Below are 21,778 nucleotides of genomic sequence, written 5' to 3' on the forward strand. Positions count from 1 at the left end.
AATGAAAACTTAAATAAAGTGGCACCAATTAGTTTAATCTTTGTGATAATGTCTCTCTAGTGATCTATTAGAAGATTTGAGAATGAAAACGATACACACACCAATTTTCTCTAACTTTATTGAATGAAATATAGACAAGTTTCTGTATCCTTACTATTAACAGCTTGGAAAATATAAAAGACAATTGAGACCATGCTACATGAATATTATGCTAAATGGCTGCGGGTTATTAGTTAATATTACAACAATATGACTTTTAAGTACATACAGTAGGTATACAATCTGTACAAATGTTAACAGGTTCACAGTTAAGTGTGTTACAAAAAGCAGGGAGGACTGAGGGTGGGCGAGTGCCCAAGCTAAATGCTTTACATTATGCAACAATAGCAAAAGTCTTAAGTTCACTCTGTCATCTTTACTCAGTTATTTTACATAAAGCAAGTGTCATGGATGTGTAACACTCTCTAGAGTAAAAGTAAAGGGAAGTGACCTAACATGGGTCTGAACTTCCTGATCTTTCTCCCGTTTGGTCATAAAGCTTAGTGAAATGTGAGCCACTAAATTAAAATGAATGGTTTATAGATGCACTCACCATTAATTCTCAAGAAATTCAAATGATTGACACAGTGCAACTTTGTCAAATTTGGTAGGGAAATGAAGAAATACCATTGTAACCCATGCACGTGTCTACTAGGCGTTTGCTTTGGTGGAAAAACTGGAACCAAGGAATGAAATTAATTAATTAATTTCCTCCATCCTATAACATCCCCCATTTGGCCATTAAACTTGCAAAATAACCCCTGACCTTATGACTTAGGTTTGATGAGTGAATCAAAGCAGCTGAGCAGATTCTTTAGGAATTTAATTGAATGCAACTGATGTCTTATCCTGTGAGCAATGGAAAGAACGTGACTCCCTGATTTATCCTAACTCAATTTGGCTTTTAAATTAAGAGTAAAATGAGCTTTTGTTGTTATTCCTGGTACCATGCAGTCTGTGCCTCTCTAAATCCACAACCACAAAGTGAGTCTACGTCCTCCCTGGTGCCAGTTTAATGAACCTGAGCTATCTTGCTTGGTGAGCAACACGACATAGTGCAGGTCTAGCATGAGACTGAACAGAGCAAAGATGGTTTTCATACTTTAAACATCCTTGTTAACACAGCGTTGAAGTCAAAATGACACAAATGACTGAAGACTAAAGGGTGTACTACTTTCAGGCAGCAGAGGGCATCAAAATACTGCTTTCTCGTCAAGAAATATAAATATAGTGTAGTAAGGAAGGTGTTAAACCTTAATAAAACTACTACACGATAATAATGCATACAGTATGTCACACAGTAACTCAGAAAACATGGCCATTAAACACTGTGAACATGATATGCTTTGTGTTTCTTACATGCACGTGTCTACCTAGTCTGACTCTTCCAGTGTCAAAAAAATGGCATATACATCCTTTACATGTCACTGTTCACCACATACCTCTGCCACGTGATCAATCGAAGGTGTTATAATAGTATAATGTGTAACAATGTCTTTTTCACAGTCAGGCAGTGATTGTTTCTTATCTACATGAAGCTTATTAAGTATTTTTGTTGGGGTGCAGAGTGAAGAACACATTGTGACAGGAGAATTTGTCAAAAGTCAAACATGTGGTGTATTTCACCACACTCTGCCCTTCCTCTGTTCTCTGCAGTCAGCATTATCACTCACTGTCAGTGGAATCACACATGTACCATGGTTTAGTTATAATTGCTACAGATGCTTGAAATAATCTTTGAATATGACAGTTAGAGCTGTGACACACAAGGCATTTTTATGCAACAGTTTCACATTTATTTTGGTAAATTTTACTAGAAACCTTTTCAGATGTTTCTCTGTGTCAGCCTTTAAACTGGCTGTTATAAAGTTGCTCAAAAAATATCTAATGTATCACAGCTTAACATGGGGATTTTAAAAACAGGCAATAATGTCCATACAATAACAAATTGGGAACAAAAAAATAAAGACTTAGGGGTGAATGAAAGAATACTCAAGATATAAATACAATATACAAGATAATAATCCTCCATCTCTTCACCCTTTGACACCATCTCACTCTCACTACTATACACATACACAACACACACGCCCACAGATACGTACTCGACCAGGTTGCAGACTCTCGCCTTATGCAGCAAGGGCAATGGAAAGTCACTGAGACATTGAACATACATCACACAGATTTACAGCCGGGAAGCCATACGGGATTGCTTCTGAGGCACAGGACATGCGTGAGTGTGTGTGTGTGTGAGAGAGTGGGTAGGTGGGTGGGGTGAGGATGTGTCAGTGGGACGTCATGTCATTGTGACAGGGCTGCGGGGATAAGGTTGGAGTACAGGTGGGGGGGGTAGGCGGTGGAGAGAATGGCAGAGCTGTTGCTCAGTCACTCAGTCTCTCTGGGCGGGATGGGCGTGGCCCCGTCTCAGCTTGTTACCACAGAGCAGCCTCTTTCTCTCTGTCTCTCTCCCTCTCTCCATTATCACTCACTTCCTGGTCCAGACAGTGTGTCTCCCAGGCATTAGTCTTGTATCTTCAGCTGTGGTGGAGAAGCACAAAAACAGGAAAAGAATTCACTTTTAGTTTTTGGTTTTCAATTGCAATAGTTGATTTTACCATCCTTCTCCTTTCATTTGTCCTTTTAAGCCTCTCAAGGTTTGTGTATATGATTCAGCACACACTCACTGTGAGAGGGCTGCTGTACCACTGCTGCTATTAAGCTGCCATAACTCACTCCCCTCTGCTGCAGAACTGCATGTCTGCTTAATAAATATGAAAGTGAACTACGCCCCAGTTTCTTCCTCCCCTTCAGTGGTCATATCAGACACATATCACTAAAACATTGTTGCATATAAAAAAATTCCACTATCCCTCTGCACATATTAAAAATATAACTCAATCAAAGCAACTGAAAAAACCTTAACTTGAGCTCTTTGAAGCTTTGTAACTGAATCTAACAAATGCATACTCCGACATGGTTTCTTGACTCCATACTGAGTCTGTGATAGAAGGAAAACAGGAGGAGGGAGTGGAGGAATCATAATCAGTCTTTCAGCACAAGTTCATCTGCCCCTCACACACCGCTTCCCTTTAAGACCTCGGCCTACAAAGAAGGGGTCAATGGCGGCATTCCTGCTTTGATATCAAAGGTCCCCTGGTTACTCATAGCCTGAACAAAAGCTTTTTCATCTGGTCAGTGGGCAAATCCCCTCCCCTTCTGCCTAATAAAAGTAGGGCCCATTGATGTTTCAAAAAAAGCCACTATGAGAAGATTGTATGATAGGCCAACAGAGGAATTTTGAAAATAACTACCTTTTTTACAATGCACAGAGTTCGAAAACATTACTTTAAAGAACTCCATGTTTAACGTCTTATTGATTATTTTTGATTGAAAAGGTTATCATAAACATTCAAACACATATAAGAGTTGTCAGATCAGTCTCACATGTTCATGATGCTGCTGTGATCTCTGTGGACACAGGCTCAATCTCCTTCACAGCCTCCTCAATCACTTCGATCACCTGTGCCATCACTTCTGCGCACTTTCCCGATGGTGCTTTCTCTGTCTCTGGCTGGCCAGCCGCTGCCTCTGTGACTTGGCTGGGAGCAGAGTCCTCTTCTGAAGCTGCTGCTTGAGGTTCTTCTGACAGTGTTGAGAGTTTGCTTGCACTTGCAGGGCTCTTGGCTTTTGCGCTGTCGTCTTCAGCCACAGGACCGTTGCCATCGAACTCCAACCACAGCCTCCTCTTCCACCGAGGGTTCCTCGACCACCTGCGCTGTCTGCAGGACCACCTGGACTGGCATGTGGATCTCAAGTATTTTCTCTTTGTCCTCCTCTGAAGGGGCCTCTGGCTTAGTTTCATCTGATTGTGGTTTCACTTCCTCAGCTGTTTCTTTTACATCTGGTTCCTGAACCTCTGCTTCTTCTTTGCTCTGTTCCTCCTTGACCTGTTCTGCCTTTATCTCTGCGACTTCTTCCTACTACGACAGTTTCTTCACTTGCTTTTACCTCCACAGCTTGCTTCAACTCTTCCTCTGGTTTCTTCTCCTCCTCAACAGGGGCATCAAGGCTCTCTGTGACCTCTATTGGGATGGCGTCAATGACCTCCATGGCAACATTGAGTGGCTTTGGTGCTGGTTTTTCACAGATGACAGCAGTAGGGGTGTCAGTGATAACAGGGGTCTCAGTTGCAATCTCAATATCTTTCTCTGTTGTTGCTATTGCCTGGACTGGTGTCGGGATGGTGTCTGTTGGGGTGGCAGGCTTTTTGGGTTCAGGTGCGTCTTCTGAAACTTTATCCATGGCGTCCTCAATGACAGTCTGGGTAATGGCCATGCTCTGAGCCTCAATCTCACTGGTCTGCTGCACTTCCACCATTGATTTCCTCTGTCTTCTCGCTGGCCTGTTCAAGGACTGCGCTGATCTCTGACTTTACTGTTTGAACAGTCGTGGTCTCCACAGTCTCCACAACTGTATGCTGCTCCTTGGCTTCCTGCACCCCGATTGGTTTATCACAGACTGGCTCTGACACTGACACATCTTCCATTTCCACCACATCCATGGTTGACACTTGGTCAGACTCCATGTGGAGCGGGGCAACAACGACCACTGTCTCTGTGATGACAGGAACCTCCTCACTTGGTGTGACTACAACGATGGCTGGCTCAGTCTCCGTGGTGACGGTGGTCTTTGTAGTTTCACATATGGTAGATGATATCTCTTCAGTCACAACCTGAACCACCTCTTGTACTGGTGTATTTTCTTCAGTGGCAGCAAGCTGTTCCATGTCCATTTTCACTTCCTTGGTCTCTACAGTTGGCTCAGTGACTTCTACGGTCTGGGTGCAGACAGCTGTTTCAGATGTTGGTGCAATGGGATTGACTATTACGGTTTTAGGAGAGTTCTCGCTCACGCTGGTGGCCAGAATAACCTCAGATTCATCTAGGACAGTGCTGACGATTCCAACCTTCTCAATCTCAGGTTCATAGCTCTCAGTGGCGGCTTGAACTTCCACTGCTTCACTCTGTGTTTCAACAGCAGGCTCAAGCTCAGTGGTTTCTACTTGGTGCACTTGGGCCTTGAGCACTTCATCTTCTGCAACAATGGCTTCCTCTGTACTTGCTGGCCTCTCCTCCATTGACACCTCTGTGCTCAGAGCGTCACGGACCACAGCCACAGTCTCTACAAGGGGGGTTGCAGGCTTCTCCAGAGCTACTTTGGCGATCTCCTTGGTGCCAAGGCCAGTGCAGATAGCCATGGCCTCGCCACGAGCATGTGGCTCCAGGATGATATTTTCCTTAGCCTCTGCAGTGTCAGTTGGTGGTTCATACTCAGTTTTCTCAGAAGCCACCTCTACTGGTACATCTTCAACGGTCACAGATGTCTGGGGTGCAATTTCACTGATTTGGGCCTCAATGCCCCCCACAACCTCCTCTGCACTTTCCGACTTGGGTCCCTGAGGAACAGGGGTGGTTTCTGCAGCTGGAGCCTGAGCGACAGGCTTCACCTCAGCTGTGGACAGCCTACGCCCCATACGACCTGGAGCTTTAGAGAGCAGTGCAGCCTGGTCCTCAGTTTCATCATCTGCAATGTCAGTGTCAACAGACTTTGGTGTAGCAGCATTTTCCGCCTCCTCTGGGATGTCACTCAGCTGATCGTGTTTATCGTCAACATCTTCGACGGTGGCTGGAATCCATGAAGGGGATCTATCTTCAGTGGACACTTTAGTCTGGACTGCAGGTGGTTCTGCCGGCTCTTCCTGCTCAGGCTCAGCTGGCTGGTCGTACTCTGAGAGAGGAACCACTGCTGGGGTGTCAGAGTCCTCTTCGCCTGAGCCCAGATCAGTGGAAGCTTGTTTTTCAGCCTTCTTCTTCCTGCGTCCAGGGAAGAACTTCCTCAAAGAGAAGGATGACTCATCTTTTGGTGCTTCACTATCTGACTGGACTTGTTCAGCATTCTCCTCAGGTTTTTCCTCAGCTTTGGCCTTATTTTTTGACATAACCATGCGTTTCAGCGTGTCCCAGGCAGATTCTCTCTCTGGGGGGCTGCTTAAAGGTTCAGGGGAGGAAACGCCTTCTCCTTCACTCTCTGTGGTCTGGGAAGTGACAAGGGCAGCCTCAGTTTTGCCCTCCTGTTCCCCCTCTACTACTGCTGCTGGTGCTGCTGATGCTTCCTCTTCAATCTTGGTCTCCTCATCATCAGAATCAGAGGTCTTCCTTGTCCTCTTTTTGGGTCCACCCATACACATTAGGGCCTCCCAGGAGACAGAGGTGTCCATTTTCTTTTTGGGCTCCTCTGTGCTGCTGACCAGTTTCTCAGTGGTTTCAGTCTTTGGCTCTTCTTCGGTTGTCTTTTCCTCCTGAGCCTCCTCCTCAATGCTCTTATCTGCTAATGCAGCACTCTCAGAGGAGGACAGCGTGGCTGACTTTGCTGGTTTCTCCCCCGTGGCTTCATCTTCGCTCTCAGAGGACCTTTTCACAAGCTTTTTGGGTGTTACTAGTTTCTTGAAGGAGGACCAGGCAATGATGCCCTCTTTTTTCTTCTCTCCATCAGAGGTAACTTCACCGTCAGTCTCTTGGCTAGACTCGATCTGGGTCACCTCTACAGCAATAACATGCTCTCCTGACTCCTCTGGAGATGAGGGCCCACTGTCAGGTTTAGGAGCCTCTGCTGACTCGGTGGAGGACTGAAGCTGTTCAGCTGCCTGCTCCCCAGACTCTGTCAGTTTGCTCTCAGCATCTTTCTTGGCCTTCTGTTTCTTTGTCGACAGCTTCTTCAAGCCAGCTCCGGTGAAGAGCTTCTTCAGGGGGCTTCCCTGAGGCTTTGCCTTCTCCTGTGATGACAGCAGCTCAGCTTCAGAAGTGACCTCTGCTGGAGTCTTCTCTTCTTCTGCACCACCTTCTGCCTTTTCCTCTTCTTGTTTGGGCTCATCAGTGGTAGCTGCTGTAGGAGCAGGGGTTTCAACCGTGACCTCAGGCTCTGGGGTTGCCTCTGATTTTGCCTCCTCTGGAGTGACTGGTGCCTCCTCCTTGGGCTCTGACTTCTCTTCCTCAGGAGTTGCTGGTGCCTCCTCCTTGGTTTCTTGGTCTGCCTCAACCTTCTCCTCCTTTTCTTCCACTACAGCAGCAGTTTCCTCTGCCTTGGCTGTCTCCTCCTCAGCAGCTGCCTCCTTGTCCTCCTCCTCTTTTGTCTTCTTAATGCTGGCCTTCTTTCTCAGGTTAGAGAAGAGTCCTCCGCTGAAGAGTTTTCTGAAGGGCGACAGGGTGGTTTCCTGGGAGGGAGGGGGGGCTTCTTCTTCCTTCTCTGCTCCTTCCTCCTTGACTGCTTCATCAGTAGCTTCAGCTGCAGGGACTTCAGCTGGGGCATCAGTGGTTTCAGCTTTGTCAGAGTCATCTTTAGTGGGTTCAGCTTCAATAGTAGGTGCCTCTGTGTCAACCTCCTTTTCTTCAGCTGTGCTCTTCTCCTCAGCAATGACAGACTCCTCCTCCTTTGTAGGTTCCTCAGTCGCATTAACCTCCTCTCCTTCTTTATCTTTGACTGTCAGTAGCTTCACGGGGTCCTTCTCCTCACTCTTGTCCTTCTTCAGTGTGAACTTAAAGCCCACAAAGCGGAAGATCTTCTTGAAGCCCACTTCACTGGCGTCATCAGGTTTCTCCTCAGCTGCCTTCTCCTCAACAGCAGAGATGTTATTTGCATCAGGAGACTCTTTCTCCACTTTCTCGCCATTCACTTGAGGAGCCACTTCATCCTGGGTGGTGCCCATAGTCTCAGGTGCCTCCTCTTTCTGAGCCACAGACACACCATCAGGCTGGCCAACTGAAATGACAAGAAGAGAAAGAACTCTCAGTACAACATTGATCAGATTTCTCTCTCTCACTTCCACCCACAACTCACTTTACTACAGGAGGATCACTAACAATGTTCCCATGACATTCATATAAAAATGCTTCGACCAGAGCTGCAATTTGTAACATTTAATTCAATACATTCAGGTAGTGATGTGGAAATCAAATCACAGGCCCAGACAGCATAAATCACTGTGTGTTTCATAAAAATCTCTATGTCATTACTCTGAGGAAAAACTACATTAAAAGCAAATGCAATTTTTTTATGATTACAGTGAAAGTCTCTTTGCCACCTGTAGATAATTAGACATGCTGTACAGAAAGTATTTGCTGAGATCCTGACCCTCTGAGATGATTTTATCAAGCTTTTGACTACTTAATTGCAATCAGATTGGAATTTGGTCCCACTAAAGTTGTGCAATATAAACATGCCAAAGAAATAAAAGTTTTGACATTGACATAAATAAACCAGCAATCCCCCAAAGGGAGATTCAGAGAAAATGTTGCACAATAACAGTAATGCTATTGGCAATTTGTGGATTATTGTCCCAAAATACAATGTGTGCAGTGATGCATTGTGTGACCCACTTATGGTTTCTTTTGACCATCAGACTGAAACACTTATTCCATTATCATGAGTAATTCCTTGGTAGCCATACAAACAAATACTATCAGCTGAGACACTAGACAAAAACCACACATACACATATGATGCCTATCTGCCATGTCTGTCTGTGTTTTGACAGAGGAAGGCGTAGGGGGATGACAACCTGCCAGTGTCTGAAGCTTTGCTTTCTTTTTTTCTTTGCTTTCTACACAGATCTCACTGCAGTCTGGGAAACCTCACATATGATACCACTGGACTCTCAAAACAAATTCCCAGGACTTTTAATGCCTGGATATCAGCTTACCTGATTACACACAGTGGGAAACACAAGGATGAGGATGTAGTGCCGAAAACCACACACACTGTGGGAACTACCTCCTACTCTTTGCCTCTGTCAGTCAACAAAACAAACTATACAGCTTCAACTATTAAGTGTAAGTCCCAATTCCCATTTTCAATGTGCTGTTTTCTATGAAAGTTGGATTCAGCTTGTAAATCTTCCCATATTTGTGAAAGACGTGCTCTTGTCTCACACACAAAAATGTAAAACTCTGTGCCCACATCTGTCCACATCCTCTTCCTAAATTATAGGCATGAAGCTTCACTCACTAACACTACATTCCTGGAATATTTTAGCTTTAAAATAGAAAAACATACACTTAACAGTATGCAATTTATTTAACCTGACCAATAGAGGTAATCACGTAAAACCTTCTGCCAAACACTGCAACATCTCACACTAAATTTGTGTGATGAAATAAAGAGTCTTCATACACTAATGTTGCTAGCAGGGGCACACCCATATCTTATGTATGGATTTGACTTGAGAGGAATGTGAGCTATGCTGCTTACTCCATGTTGGGGACATTATTTTAGGATGCTCTAAACATAATCTGAATTTAAATGCCAGGGGACTTCCACAATGTTTATTTGTTTTTCGGTTAAACTCTGTCTCATCCGTGCCCATTTTAGGATTCAAACCAAACAATACAGGCCTCTACTACCCCTCCTTAAAATAAGTCCCAATCCCCTTGACCCAAATTCCACCACAGCAGGATGGATGGGGACCCACCCCCTTCCCTAGGCACACACTCATTCAAACACAATAGCCTTCTAACCTTCTCTGGCCTCTGAAAAAAAAGGGGAGGGGGGTCAACTTTCCTATTATTAAGACACACTGCAATTTGGAGTTTGCTGACTTTACCAAACTGATGTAAACATCAATAAAGACGGGGCTTGGACAATTATTTTATATATAATTGTCACGTGATGTATTTGTTATGTACAGGTTACTTGTCCACTCACAGCAAGCAAGTCATGAACAGGAAGACCATGAACATCATATAAACACAATTCAGGAAGCAAATGTTTATCTGAAATGAAATGTATGTTTCTAAGTGGCTGACACAAATTTTGCTTAATTATGCCTAAACAGTAAATGTGTGTTAGTGTACATAATTACACCAGTTCCTCTGAGCTGTTTTCAATGAAGTTCCGGTGTATTGCATTGAGTTTTTGAGTGAAGACGCTTCTGTGGTGTGTGTGTGTGGTGTGTGTGTAGGCGGGGTCAGACTGAAACCAGACGGAACAGTGTGTATCTACATGGATAATAAAACAGGAACCATGTTGATTTAACAGACTACTGGCATCTCCCTCGTCTTTTTGATCTTTGTTTTCTAGCCCAACTTTTTAAAAAACAGGCACACAACTGTTAACATCTCCAAGACTGACTCTTTTTTTTGGGGGGGGGGGTGAAGGTAAATGTGAGTAGGGGGAGGAGGAAGGGCGGGTGTTTTGAATAACGACTGTACCACAAAGAATGCGAGCGTGAGGGGTGAGGCTACAGGGGGTGAGTATGGGACAGTTAAGAGATGAAGGGGTTGAGGGGATGGGGGGTGGGGTGCGAGTAGTGGTAGGGGTATTTGCTACCCTGAGGCTGAAGCCCTGACTCACTTTAGAGGGTGTTACATATCTCAGACATACACATTTGTGGCAGAAATGGTTCTCTCTGCTGGAGACAGGCTTTGTTTATGTGCCAGCGTGAGAGCGTGTGGTAAAGTGATGGTCTCATATTAAATATCACCACCGCAGCCAAAAAAGAACAATTGTTGTAAATCTACTGCAGTCTCCAGTAACATCAGATAATGTTTCTGTTGTGGCTGTTTCACCACCAGTGTGGTGTCTTGTTAGGGGTGGGGAGGGGGGGTGGAGAGCTGAATGGCAGCTATTCTTTTTGAACACTATGCAATTTTTGCCAAATATATGCAAATCCTTGTTATTATTACTGTAGTCTGGAGCAGAAGCCCTTTAAACAAAAGAAGTCAGTTTAAAAAAAGAGGGCAAGGAGATACCCCTACAAAACCCCCCAACCCCCCCAACAGGACCCCTTTCTAGCACCCCCTCTCTGTATCAGAGGTGTGGCCGAAGTAGCTCCATGTCTCCAGGGGCCTTTACACATCGACAACCGCAGCACTAACAACACCCACTGTTGCACCAAATACCTCTTTGTTATCTGTGTTTACCTATTAATATCAATGTTTTTTGCATTCCAGTCATGCACTGAAACCAAAACCTGTGGTTGCCTTGAAGCAAAACATCCAAGCTCTGCTCCATTTCAACCATCACTCCCTGTTATAAGGCCTGAAGAAGAATCGGTCCTGGCATGTAATTAATTCCATACGCCCCTCTCTCCTCCCTCCCTATCCTCTGTGGCTAAGCTGAATAACCCCACTGGGAATTAGGATCCCACTCTAATCTAATGAAATACTTCACATGACGGGACGCTGGGAGCTGGCTCGGGATAGTGACACAAACTAAAAGCAGCCCTTGAAAATGTTCCTATATTTCTATCTGGCAGCTGTCACTGTGTGAAATTCTTTTCCCACCAAAGAAGTTTGGCGGTTGTATGGGATGTATACCTCCAGAGTTCAGGGCACTCTACAGTTGGTTTTGGGCAGAGAGAGCGGTTACAGAACTGTGAATGGTATGTGTTAGTGGAGTGGATAAACATAGTTTTTACTACAGAGCTTCTGTAAAAGGGAGATGCTTTGTAAATAGCCTTGACCTGTTCATCTACACATCCTACAAAACTCACTGGTGATGCACAAGAATGGTGAATGAACACTTGATGATTAGAGCTCAAAAACAGGACTGAATAACAAGTTTAAACTTCATGAAATGTGAGGAAATACAACAGCTAGGCTGGATTTTACTTTTTACACGATGAGGCTCTGCAGTGGTCAAAATAAAAGCCGACTGAAACTCACTCACCCGGGACATCTACAAACCACAATGCTGACTAACCACACCCTCAGGACAACAATGCCTTCGGCTGCACTCACCCATGTAAGGAGAAACTACTTGCTTTGGTTTTCAGTATATTCTAAATAAATGACTAAAAGCCACAAAAATTAAGACACACACACACAAAAAAAGCCATCAATCATCATTTTAACTTAACTTTGGTACATGCCCAAAAAAGCACTGACTAAGTTGCACATGTGTTATAATTAATACAAAACCCCTTCATTGTTAAAAAGTTAGAAATCAAGCCATGTGCTTACCTGTTAGAGTAATTGTTCCAAGCATTGGTAAGAGTCCAAAAAAATATAAAAATTAAAAAATGATATCAGAGAAAAAACTTAGATAAAAAATTTCTTTAAAATGTTCTGTTTAGTCTTTGTATTGTTTCCCTTCACTTGTCTGCACACTCAGTAAAATGTGAGATTAGTTTCTTTGACTTGGCTCCGTCTTCACTCCTAAACACAGTCTGAGGGCAGAAGCTGTCTTTCTCTCTCTTGCTCTCTCTTCCAGCGCTTCTCAGTCAGTATGAACAGAAAAGGAGGGCTCCACACACATTTCAACAGACTGACACACATGTCATGTTAGGACCACCCCTGCCTCCCTCTTCCTCCCACCTCCCTCTCCTTTCTTCAGCTGTTCTGAATGACGACCCCCACCCCCAACCCCGCCACCACCCACCCTCCCTTTCCCTCTCCTCCTCCTCCTTCCTTACCCCTTGCCCTCACTCAGACCTCTGCGTCCATCCACCCACGATGACTCTAGCTCATCATGTGATCTTTAAAGGAAGCATTTGTTGTCTTTTACTGTACATGTTTAAACTCCATACTCCCCCCCCCCCTCCCACACACACACCCAATCCCCCCGCTACACACATGCAATAGACATTGTTTCTTTGGAGAGAGAGGGGGTTAGGGTTACTGTCTCCTTCTCACATGCATCCTCAACAGTTTCTCACATTCTTTTTTTAAGCAGTTGGAAACCAGTCTTATGCCCTCACCCACCTTTTCTCCCCTCTACTCCCTTTTTCAGGAGGCAACCAGCCCCCCCCCCCTTTATCTCATAGGTCATGTCACTAGTCATGTGGAGGAATGTTGACAGAGGAAAACCAGAGGGAATCTCAGGATTTTACTTGGACACAAAAATCTCCCAGTTTATAGGTAATTGGAAATGGGCTGATTTTTTAATCTAAAGCTAAGTTGCTAAGAGTTCAAAAACGGAGGGAAAGTTCATACCAAGGGCCTCAACCTAAACCATGTATGGGGGTGCCATCGAGTTGCCGCCCTCTGAATGTTAATAGGCCGCCTCTCAATTATCCAATACAGACACATTTAATTCAGCTTTTGTCTGGGGGATAGGGGAGCTAGAAGGAATGCAGATAAATCCTCAGGTAAATACCAGCATAATCAGATCTGTCACACTTCAGCATTGTCCCAGAGGAATGTGTGAATTCCATCCAGGGGGCTCCCAAATAGGTGATAACAGCAGTAATCAAGTACCGTCTCAAAGCACCCCCACCTCCCCCCATCCAAAAGTGTGTATGTGCACGCTTAGAAATGTGGGCAAAGTTTTCAACAAGTTTAGTCTAAAAAATCAAGTAATGTGTCAGTTTCAGTGTTTAGCTGTAACTTTAAAACCTCCCAGATTTCCAATAAACAACCAAACAACACCATTTAAAAACAAATGCAAATGCGTCAAAGCAAGACGGCCGAGGATCAGACAAAACATGGGTGAAACAAATCATCTTATTTTCTCTTTATCTGACACCACTTCCTGTGAGTTTCTTCACATCCACTGAATGGAGTGGGACGTGAATACCAAGGTCTTTGCCCATGAATAGAAAGCTTCATGGTTTTTTATCAGAGCTGGCAAGATTGAGAAAGTTCAGTTGAGTAGGGGAAGAACAGAAGATAGTCACAAATGTAATGAGATTAATTATATTCAGGAGAAAGTTCCCAGAGGATAATAAAATGAATCTTTATAACATTACGGGTAAATGCTTGCTTTTCTTTTGCTAGGGGGGAATTAGACTGTGCATGGCTGGTATTTCAAGTCATTGCGGCCTTAGTTACATGCTTTAAGTCTAACATGAATACATCATGAAAGACTCATTCCTTTTATTACAGTCATTTACAAAGAATTTCATTCTGACATGCCAGCTACTGCAGTGACTCATCTGGCAGGTTTTTCACTATCTGTACTATGCTACATAATGACTACTACAGTATGTTAAGCTGAGTGGACAGTGAGTCAGACTGGAGGGAATTTAAGAGTTGGATGAGAGTATACATCCGCTGGGTCGGTCCACATCTTCCTCTTCCCTCCCAACTTCCTTCATATGACTCATGCACATCAGTCACATTCCTGGACTTCCATACATACAGAGACATTTTAATTTAGGCATACGCATAGCTGCAGGCTACACTGGGGTAATGTCTGTTTTTACTTCTGAAAAACACTCCAGAGGGTTTGTGATGCAGTTACGGGACAAGGCTGACATTGTAACAAATCTTTTTGTGAAAACTATTATTGGCAAATCATACGAGAAGACAATAACTAGCTCTGAATCGATTTGATAATGCCTTTAATGCATGTCTGAGACATTCATTGTCATCCAAAAAGTGTTAAAAACATGTAAAGGGTTCACAAATTTGCAATGGATGATCTATATTATACTATGAAGTAAAGAAGATCAAACCTGCAAACTAATGGTCTGCAGCCAAACATTATGACATCTTAAGATGTCTTGTTTTGCCTGATTCACAGTCCAAAATCCAAACTATTCAGTTTAATCCCAACAATACTCAGTTTACTATCATAGGTGACTAAGAAAACCATAAAATATTCATATTTGAGAAGTTGGAACCACTGAATTTTGGACAAAAATGACATTAACGATTAGCCAATTATCAAAGTAGTTGATCCCAGAGTTTCCAAAGATCCCAGATATGTCAGGTTGAACTTATGCACAAGACATTTGGTGCAGCCATTTCACTCACTGTGAACATCACACAGCTGAAAGTATCTGATAGAATGGTATATGAAACTGTCAGACAGAGGAATATAATATTTTCTCTTTTATCAGTTAAATGGTGGTTTGACTTCCATCACAATAGTAAATATACTGGAGGGTATTTTATATTAAAACTAGAGTTAGGTCTGCACAGCACAGGGCCATGTCTGAGGGGGTGACGCCCCACATATCTCGATAAATCAGAAAACGTGCCTGAGTTGAGGAATGTCTGAGGAGGGGTCTTGAATGGTCTGACGGGTGGGGGGTTGGGATGCTGCGTGGGCAGAGAGGCTTTTTTTTGTAGCCTGTAAAGAAGTGCATGACATCATTGGACAGCACAGAAGAAAACACCCCCTACTCTTCCAAGAACTGGATGGGATGATGTTGAAATAATTGGAGGAAAGGGAAACGAGGTCTGAGAGTGTGTGAAACGGCCGGGAGATCTGAGAGATTTTTCATCCAGCACCTCTCCTTTCTTCTCCATTTTTTAATTCTTTTCTCCCCCTTTCACACCGTCCTCTTTATCCCACCGAATCCACACTCCAGCCCTCTTTAATCCCTCTCCCTTCTCCAACACTCCCCCACTCCCCAAATATTCTATCCTCACGAGCCCCCTATCCTGCCCTTCCTGCAGTTTTTGCGTGTGGGCCGGAGGGATGGATAAGAATGTCGGACAGGAAAAAGTCCTTTCTTGACATCACTGTTTCCTCTTCCTTTCACACGTTTCCTCGAGTTACACTTCATTCTGTACTCTGCACAGTCTGTCCAGCAACATTTCCGCCTTTTCTTGTTCAGATTACAGTATGCATGTAAGTTACGTGATGTAGCGTAATGGGATGAACACTGTAGTTGTGACGTCTCAGACTTGAGTATTTTGTGACCATCTCTTGTTTATTTTTCCTGTAAAACAATGGAGGATGATGTTTACAGCTTTCAGCATTGCAAGAGGAGGTTCACAAAATCAATATTATCTTGCACGCAACCAGCTACAATTAAAACTACAAATACTGTATGTGTGCTTCTATCACCTTTGGTCCTCCTAGTTGTCCAGTTTTGGTTCTCTGACCTACGACAGAAAGGGCGCTTTGGGTGAGGAGCAGCAATGCGAGCTTCCAGAGGAGTGTGTTTAGCCAGCTTTTGCCATCTGTTATGCTTGTCTTCACTTTTCTCTGCATTCCTGAAATATTTGCCCCTCCAATTTGGCATTCCAGTTGTTGTTATGCATCATTCTTGTCTTCCAGTAACAGACTGGATTTTAAAAATGGGGGAGAGGAGATCTAATGAACCCCCTTCTGGAGAATAATTAGACCTTCACAAACAAGTCAAAGAGAAAAGAACTTGTCTGCTCATCACCTATCAAATAAACAAGCTGGTTTGACAAGGGTGTAATCTTTGATGTGTATATTCAATCTGAGACTATGCTGAAGCTTAGTGGAGAGAAGCCTTTAAAACCAAATCTGTTGTTGATAAAAAATGCAGAGTCCAAATCTTGCTCAACTAGAAAAAGTAGCTCATCTCGCCTGCGTGCCAAAAGAGAGGGTTCCCACTCCCTGCCCAGCTGTATTTCATGAGAACTTGACCAAAAATGTTCGTCACAATTGCTCTTATCATTCATGCTCTTCCTGGCTGTTTATCCATCTTCCTTACGTCAGTCTCATGCACAGCTCTGTTTAACATTAGGAACTGGCAGAGATTCATTAACTTGTGCTTAAATCTACACTCAAAAAATGCTCATCTCAACAAGTCATTCAATCTCAACCGAGTGGTTAAACCAAATTCTTATTCTTCCTGAAACAGCCAGCATGAGTGAGATAATTCTAGTTGTTTCCACAACAATTTTAGTTGTTTTGGGACTTTTCTAGGACAAAATGTTGGTAACTGAAGTAACGATGGAACAACGCAGATCACTCAAGTATCAAGTATCCACTACCAAGAAGATTACATTTAATTCTTGCATGGGACATGAGTGAAAAACCTCACCTCACTGACACATTCTTGGCACTTGTTTAAAGAAGATTTTATCATTAATTGCGAGGTAAAACATGACCTATTATAGTACATGGATACTTGCTGCATTGTAGTGGGGGCCATAACACTATTAAAGAAGGAGGAGAAGGAGGGGGTCAGCCACATTCCTGGTCCATTCTCTCAATCCTCCGTGTGCCTGGGGGAGGTTAGTGGTTGAGGGGGAGAGATTAGGTTCCCTGATGCCAGGAAAGATGAGAGAGGAGCGCCTGCGGAAAAGAGCGTCTCCTTGGGGGTGTGAGAGCTCTGGTGGGAGTCTACCATGAGTTTGACCTGATTACTGTAATTTCTGACCCTGTAGGACTATTGTTTGAAAACTGCTGTGCTGGTTAGTTATTACAAATGTTTTGGTTGTGACAGGGATGCACTCCTTGCAAACTTTTAGCTTCACGTTTTGAATATGGTGCACTGTAGACACATACTTTATGAGTCCAGTGGCCCACACCTTTTGTTCTCTAGAATGAATGCTAAAAGTCACTGTGGGTCTAAGGCACAACCAAAATGATCAAACTCAACAGGTAACAAAATCATGTCTTTTCTCATTTCTCTGGAAGAAATGTTAAAGCTGCTCTAATCAACATGTTTACAGAAACAGCAGAGTCGCTTATGGTGTTGAAACAACAGAGAATTAGCAGTCAATGCTTTGTTTCCCCTGTTTTCAGTGGAAAAAGCTCTAAAATCCCTATGCACACTTCCTGCTCAGCCACAAACAGCTAAGTAAGTTAGCAACTAGCTGGAGAACATAGTTGAACATTTAGCTGCTTAAGAGCCAGATATTTCCTTTAGATGTCAGAGATTAGTCATTAGAGAAATTTCAAGTATACTAAGGACTAGGTAGGATGTTGTGATGTTTGGTTTGTGACAAAGCAAAGGGAGCATTACTGTGTGATGTCTTAACAGAATTATGCCAGATGCAGCTAGCTAAGGGATTTGATTTTTGATTAGCTTGTCATCAGGTAAGGCTATTGCTGATTATGTCGACTGTCACAACTCACTCAAGCTTAATTTCAATAGCTGTAATGTTGTTAAGGAAAGAGGTGCATGTTGTATTTGAGCTGAAGGAGAAAAATAGTCTCCTGTCTTATAAAATAAATAAAACATGCAGCAGAGATGAACATAACTGAACAACTGACTGGATGGTGGTGATGGATCATGAGGGACTGATGGGCTTTCAAGCACTCCCATCTCAAACTCTGCCTCCCTCACACTTTCCCCTGGGATCTGTTCCTTTGTCTGAGGTGAGGGGAGAGAAATCAGTCTGGTGTCTCAAAGCCAGTTGGTGGATCAGTGTCTGAACACACCTATGGTACAGACCAAAGAAAGTCAAATTCCTATAGTTGCAGCAGAAAAAGAACATCTTAATAAGAATTGTCTGTAATGAGTATTGTCAGTTGGAATGTAAAAGAAATATATGGGCAAAAGTCCAAAAGGAGCAATCTGGCAGCTGGATTGTGTTATGATGACTATACAGCGTAAATCCATATTGGCCGAGATGAGACAGAGCTTAAGTGAAGGGAGAGGTCCCTTCCACAGGCATGATGAACATTTTGGCAACACAACAATGTACGTCCCCAGAGCCGAGCCTGAGTAAGTCCATCCTGGAATGAAATCATGGCCACACACATAAACACACTCTCACACACACACACACACACACACACGCTTACAGTACACACACAGAGCAATATATCCAGCTCATAAAAGCTCACACCTGCAACAAAATAAGAAATAAAAATGTAGCACACAGAGACTCAGGCAATAATTTCTGACAATTAATGGCACACCTGGGACCAAAAGCATCTGAAAATCTGTCTCACTTGTTGACATACTTGGACTGCTACATGTATGTAGTACAGTGTGTCACATTGTACAAAACTGGGTTGGTTGTAACAACTACTTGTTTTGTTACTGATTGATAATACATATCCATTACTTTTTCACTGAATCAATATATTGTTTGGTCTATAAAAAGGCAAAATAAGGAAGACTGTCCATTGCAAGTAGCCACAGCCCTGAGTGCCAGTTTCCAACTGCTGATTTTGCCAGGCAACACAGAGAAACTTTTTAAATTCAACACTCCTTCTCTTGGCATTGACAACTTATAGTATCTGAAGTGGATTTGTACACATACTTTAATGAATGAATCAAATTAATTGATTTAATGTGGAGAGCCACTCCCATCTGGTCCCTCGAGTGGGATGAAACAAACAGATCATGCAGTATTTGACCTATGACTGATGGCCGGCCTTCCTACGAATAAACACAAACTGCACTGAACACACTAACACACTCACATAGTCAGCATTATCTCCCTCTCAAGCCTTCCAGAAAACTTCATCTGTCCTCTTTTGCAGCCTGCAAGCCATATGGGAGGGACCAGCAACTCTCTGGCCAGTGAATTACATCAGCTATGATGTCAGTCTTTGGGCTGCCACTGCACACCATATGCACACACCCTCAAGAAACTAGCAACCCAAACACCCATGCACACATGTGGGCTTGTATGCACATCTACACAGAACAAACTTCACAACACACATTGTAATCTTACTGTTAATAATGTCTGAAAAGATCAACATGGCAACTTCCAAAGCTGTATACAAAAAGAAACATAGTTAAAGAGACTGGTTTTATTCTGACAAATCCAAAGCAATAATATGTCTTTGTTTGATTTTGTCATAGACTGATGCAATAGGTGGCTGCATCTGTCATAGATGATTGTGTTTTAATGTCTGTCCCTCACTTTATCCTTATCTATTATTACTCATTCTGGCTCTGGCTCTTTCCTTGCCTCTCCCTTCTCCTTAGCAGAGAAAGATTTCTGAGTGGTCTCCTCCAAACTGTATTTCCATGTAATATTTATTCAGCTCCTTCTGTCAAATAACCTGGTCTAAACTCCTGACTTCCTAAGCCTCAGGCCTCCTGCCTGTGTTTTCTCAGCCAATCTGGCAGATTTTAAGAATGATTTTCAAACAGCCAATTTGTTATCTATGTTTTACGCAAAACTGGGGACCTCCCAAGAAGAAGTCCCAGAGTCTCTACAGAGGGGGAAAAGAAGCGGTGACAACATGTTTCCTCTTCAAAAGGCCAATATCATTACCAAGTACGAACAAAAACAAGCAACTCTCCTTGCTTGGATTCGTGCAATTCTTTTTTTCTTATTTACCTGAATTTTCTGCTCTGTATTTCCAGGATTTCTCAGTAACCATAACACAACTGTTCCCAGATCCCCTTTGCGGGGCACAGTCACCTCGTGTGAACCCACAGATTCAGTGTTTGTGTTCACAGAAGAGTCGACTACTGATGGAAGCACTGGAAAATGTAACTCCACACCCTCCTCATACTTTGATATCATTTTAAACAAATACCTTCAACAATTTAATTAAACATTCTATGACAGATGATAGAGTTAAATATTTTTACTGCAACGTATATACCTGCTCTTTGCTTATCATACATTCACACAGTGAGACTATATTTAAACGAACTGATGTTGCCACTAAAATGCCCATAAATGTCTACAGAGGAGTACAATACTAGGAGAATTGTTTTCATTCTGGTCTGCAATTGAAATGTCAAAAACTGGCATTGCTTTTTAAAGAAAGAGAGTTAGTTCTCTCATTATATCTTCTCATAGGTTTCTACAAGTTTTCCAGGCTGCTGTGTGATGAATTTCACCACTGGGCTGGAACTTATTCTGTAAACAATCTGGCCTACCTGATAGAGAGAGATTATTATTGTATGTGCGCATGTGTGTGTGTGTGTGTTTGCTCACGTCTTTTGATCTGCAGCTCGTCTTTTGTTGTTTTTTTACTGTTATCAGAGAGATTCCTCCTCTCTTCCTGTCTCCCACAATGCTTTGCTGTCTTTATCAGGTTGCGCAAGAGGTAGAGCAGGGGATGTTAAACGCCTCCACATCTATCACTCCTCTATCTTCTCTCTTTCTCTCCATTGTGCATCTCCCTTCCTTTCACTCCCCTGCACTCACTGAATCTGTTGCCATGAAGCTCTTTCACAACTTCAGCTGTTTTCTGTTTGTCCCCTGTTTTTTTATTCTTGCTAGTGAGAGTGCCAGACTCTGTGATCAATGAATATCAGTCAGCTGGTTAGTTGATTGGTCAGTCAGTTCAAATTTCATGAGTCTACTTTATTTTCCATTCGAAACGGGTCGAGTAGGGTCTGTTTATGAATACGTGAATGAATCTGAGCGAATCTGAAATCAGCTCTAATCACATGCTGCCTCATTATTCTCTCAGAAGGAAAATATGTCTCTGTTGTTGGTCCAAAAGGGCCACTGCATATTCATTTTGCGTGATTAGCTGCAAAGCGCTTGGCGAGAACTAGGATGAAATCACAGGTGTTGAGGGACAGGTGGACATTAAATCAAAATGAAAAATTTCGGCAACAATTTTTTACAAAAACAGTTTTGTGGTCTTAGATATACAAGCCAGAACAGAACACTGCATGTTATCTTCACCTGAATACCTTCATACAATCCATCTCTGTTAGACAATAAAAGAGTTAGTTTTGTGTACATAAAAGCAAATGGTCTGCAGCTTCTGTTGCTGTATAAATAAGTGAAGAAGATCTCGGTGTTCCCACTGAGCTAAATATAGGCTCCCCTCATATATCTTCTATACCTCACCACGTAACTAATTAACTTAGCAGTACATGTCCATAGATGCAACTACTTCAGCAACCAAATTACTCTCCACTAGTCTGCGTGCCACATCAACTCATCCACTCTGCATCTATGCCCCGAAGAGGGTATCGGGTTGCTCTATAAACGCACAGAATCGCTTCATTAAATAGCTTATTAAATAGATTATTTGACAAAGCGCTATGTGACATATCTCTGTGTTTTAAGTAGTATAGGGTTACTCCTTCCCCTGGGCTATAACATATGATGTGCGCAGGTTGCTTTGTGCAGGGCCTGGGTCACGGCCTGCT

General features: G+C 43.0%; 1 protein-coding gene across 1 annotated transcript in view; it reads right to left on the reverse strand.

Moving 5' to 3' along the window:
• Positions 1 to 100: 100 nt before the first annotated feature.
• Positions 101 to 21,778, reverse strand: part of akap12b (A kinase (PRKA) anchor protein 12b) — a 45,286-nt gene continuing 23,608 nt past the window's right edge. The window contains 5 exon segments of the mRNA XM_018672609.2: positions 101 to 2,577; positions 3,484 to 3,769; positions 3,771 to 4,016; positions 4,018 to 4,398; positions 4,610 to 7,854. Of these exon segments, the coding sequence (XP_018528125.1) occupies positions 3,488 to 3,769; positions 3,771 to 4,016; positions 4,018 to 4,398; positions 4,610 to 7,854 (4,154 nt within the window). The 3' untranslated portion in view covers positions 101 to 2,577; positions 3,484 to 3,487.

Source organism: Lates calcarifer, linkage group LG7_1 (assembly GCF_001640805.2).
Source record: "Lates calcarifer isolate ASB-BC8 linkage group LG7_1, TLL_Latcal_v3, whole genome shotgun sequence".
Lineage (NCBI taxonomy): Eukaryota > Metazoa > Chordata > Actinopteri > Centropomidae > Lates > Lates calcarifer.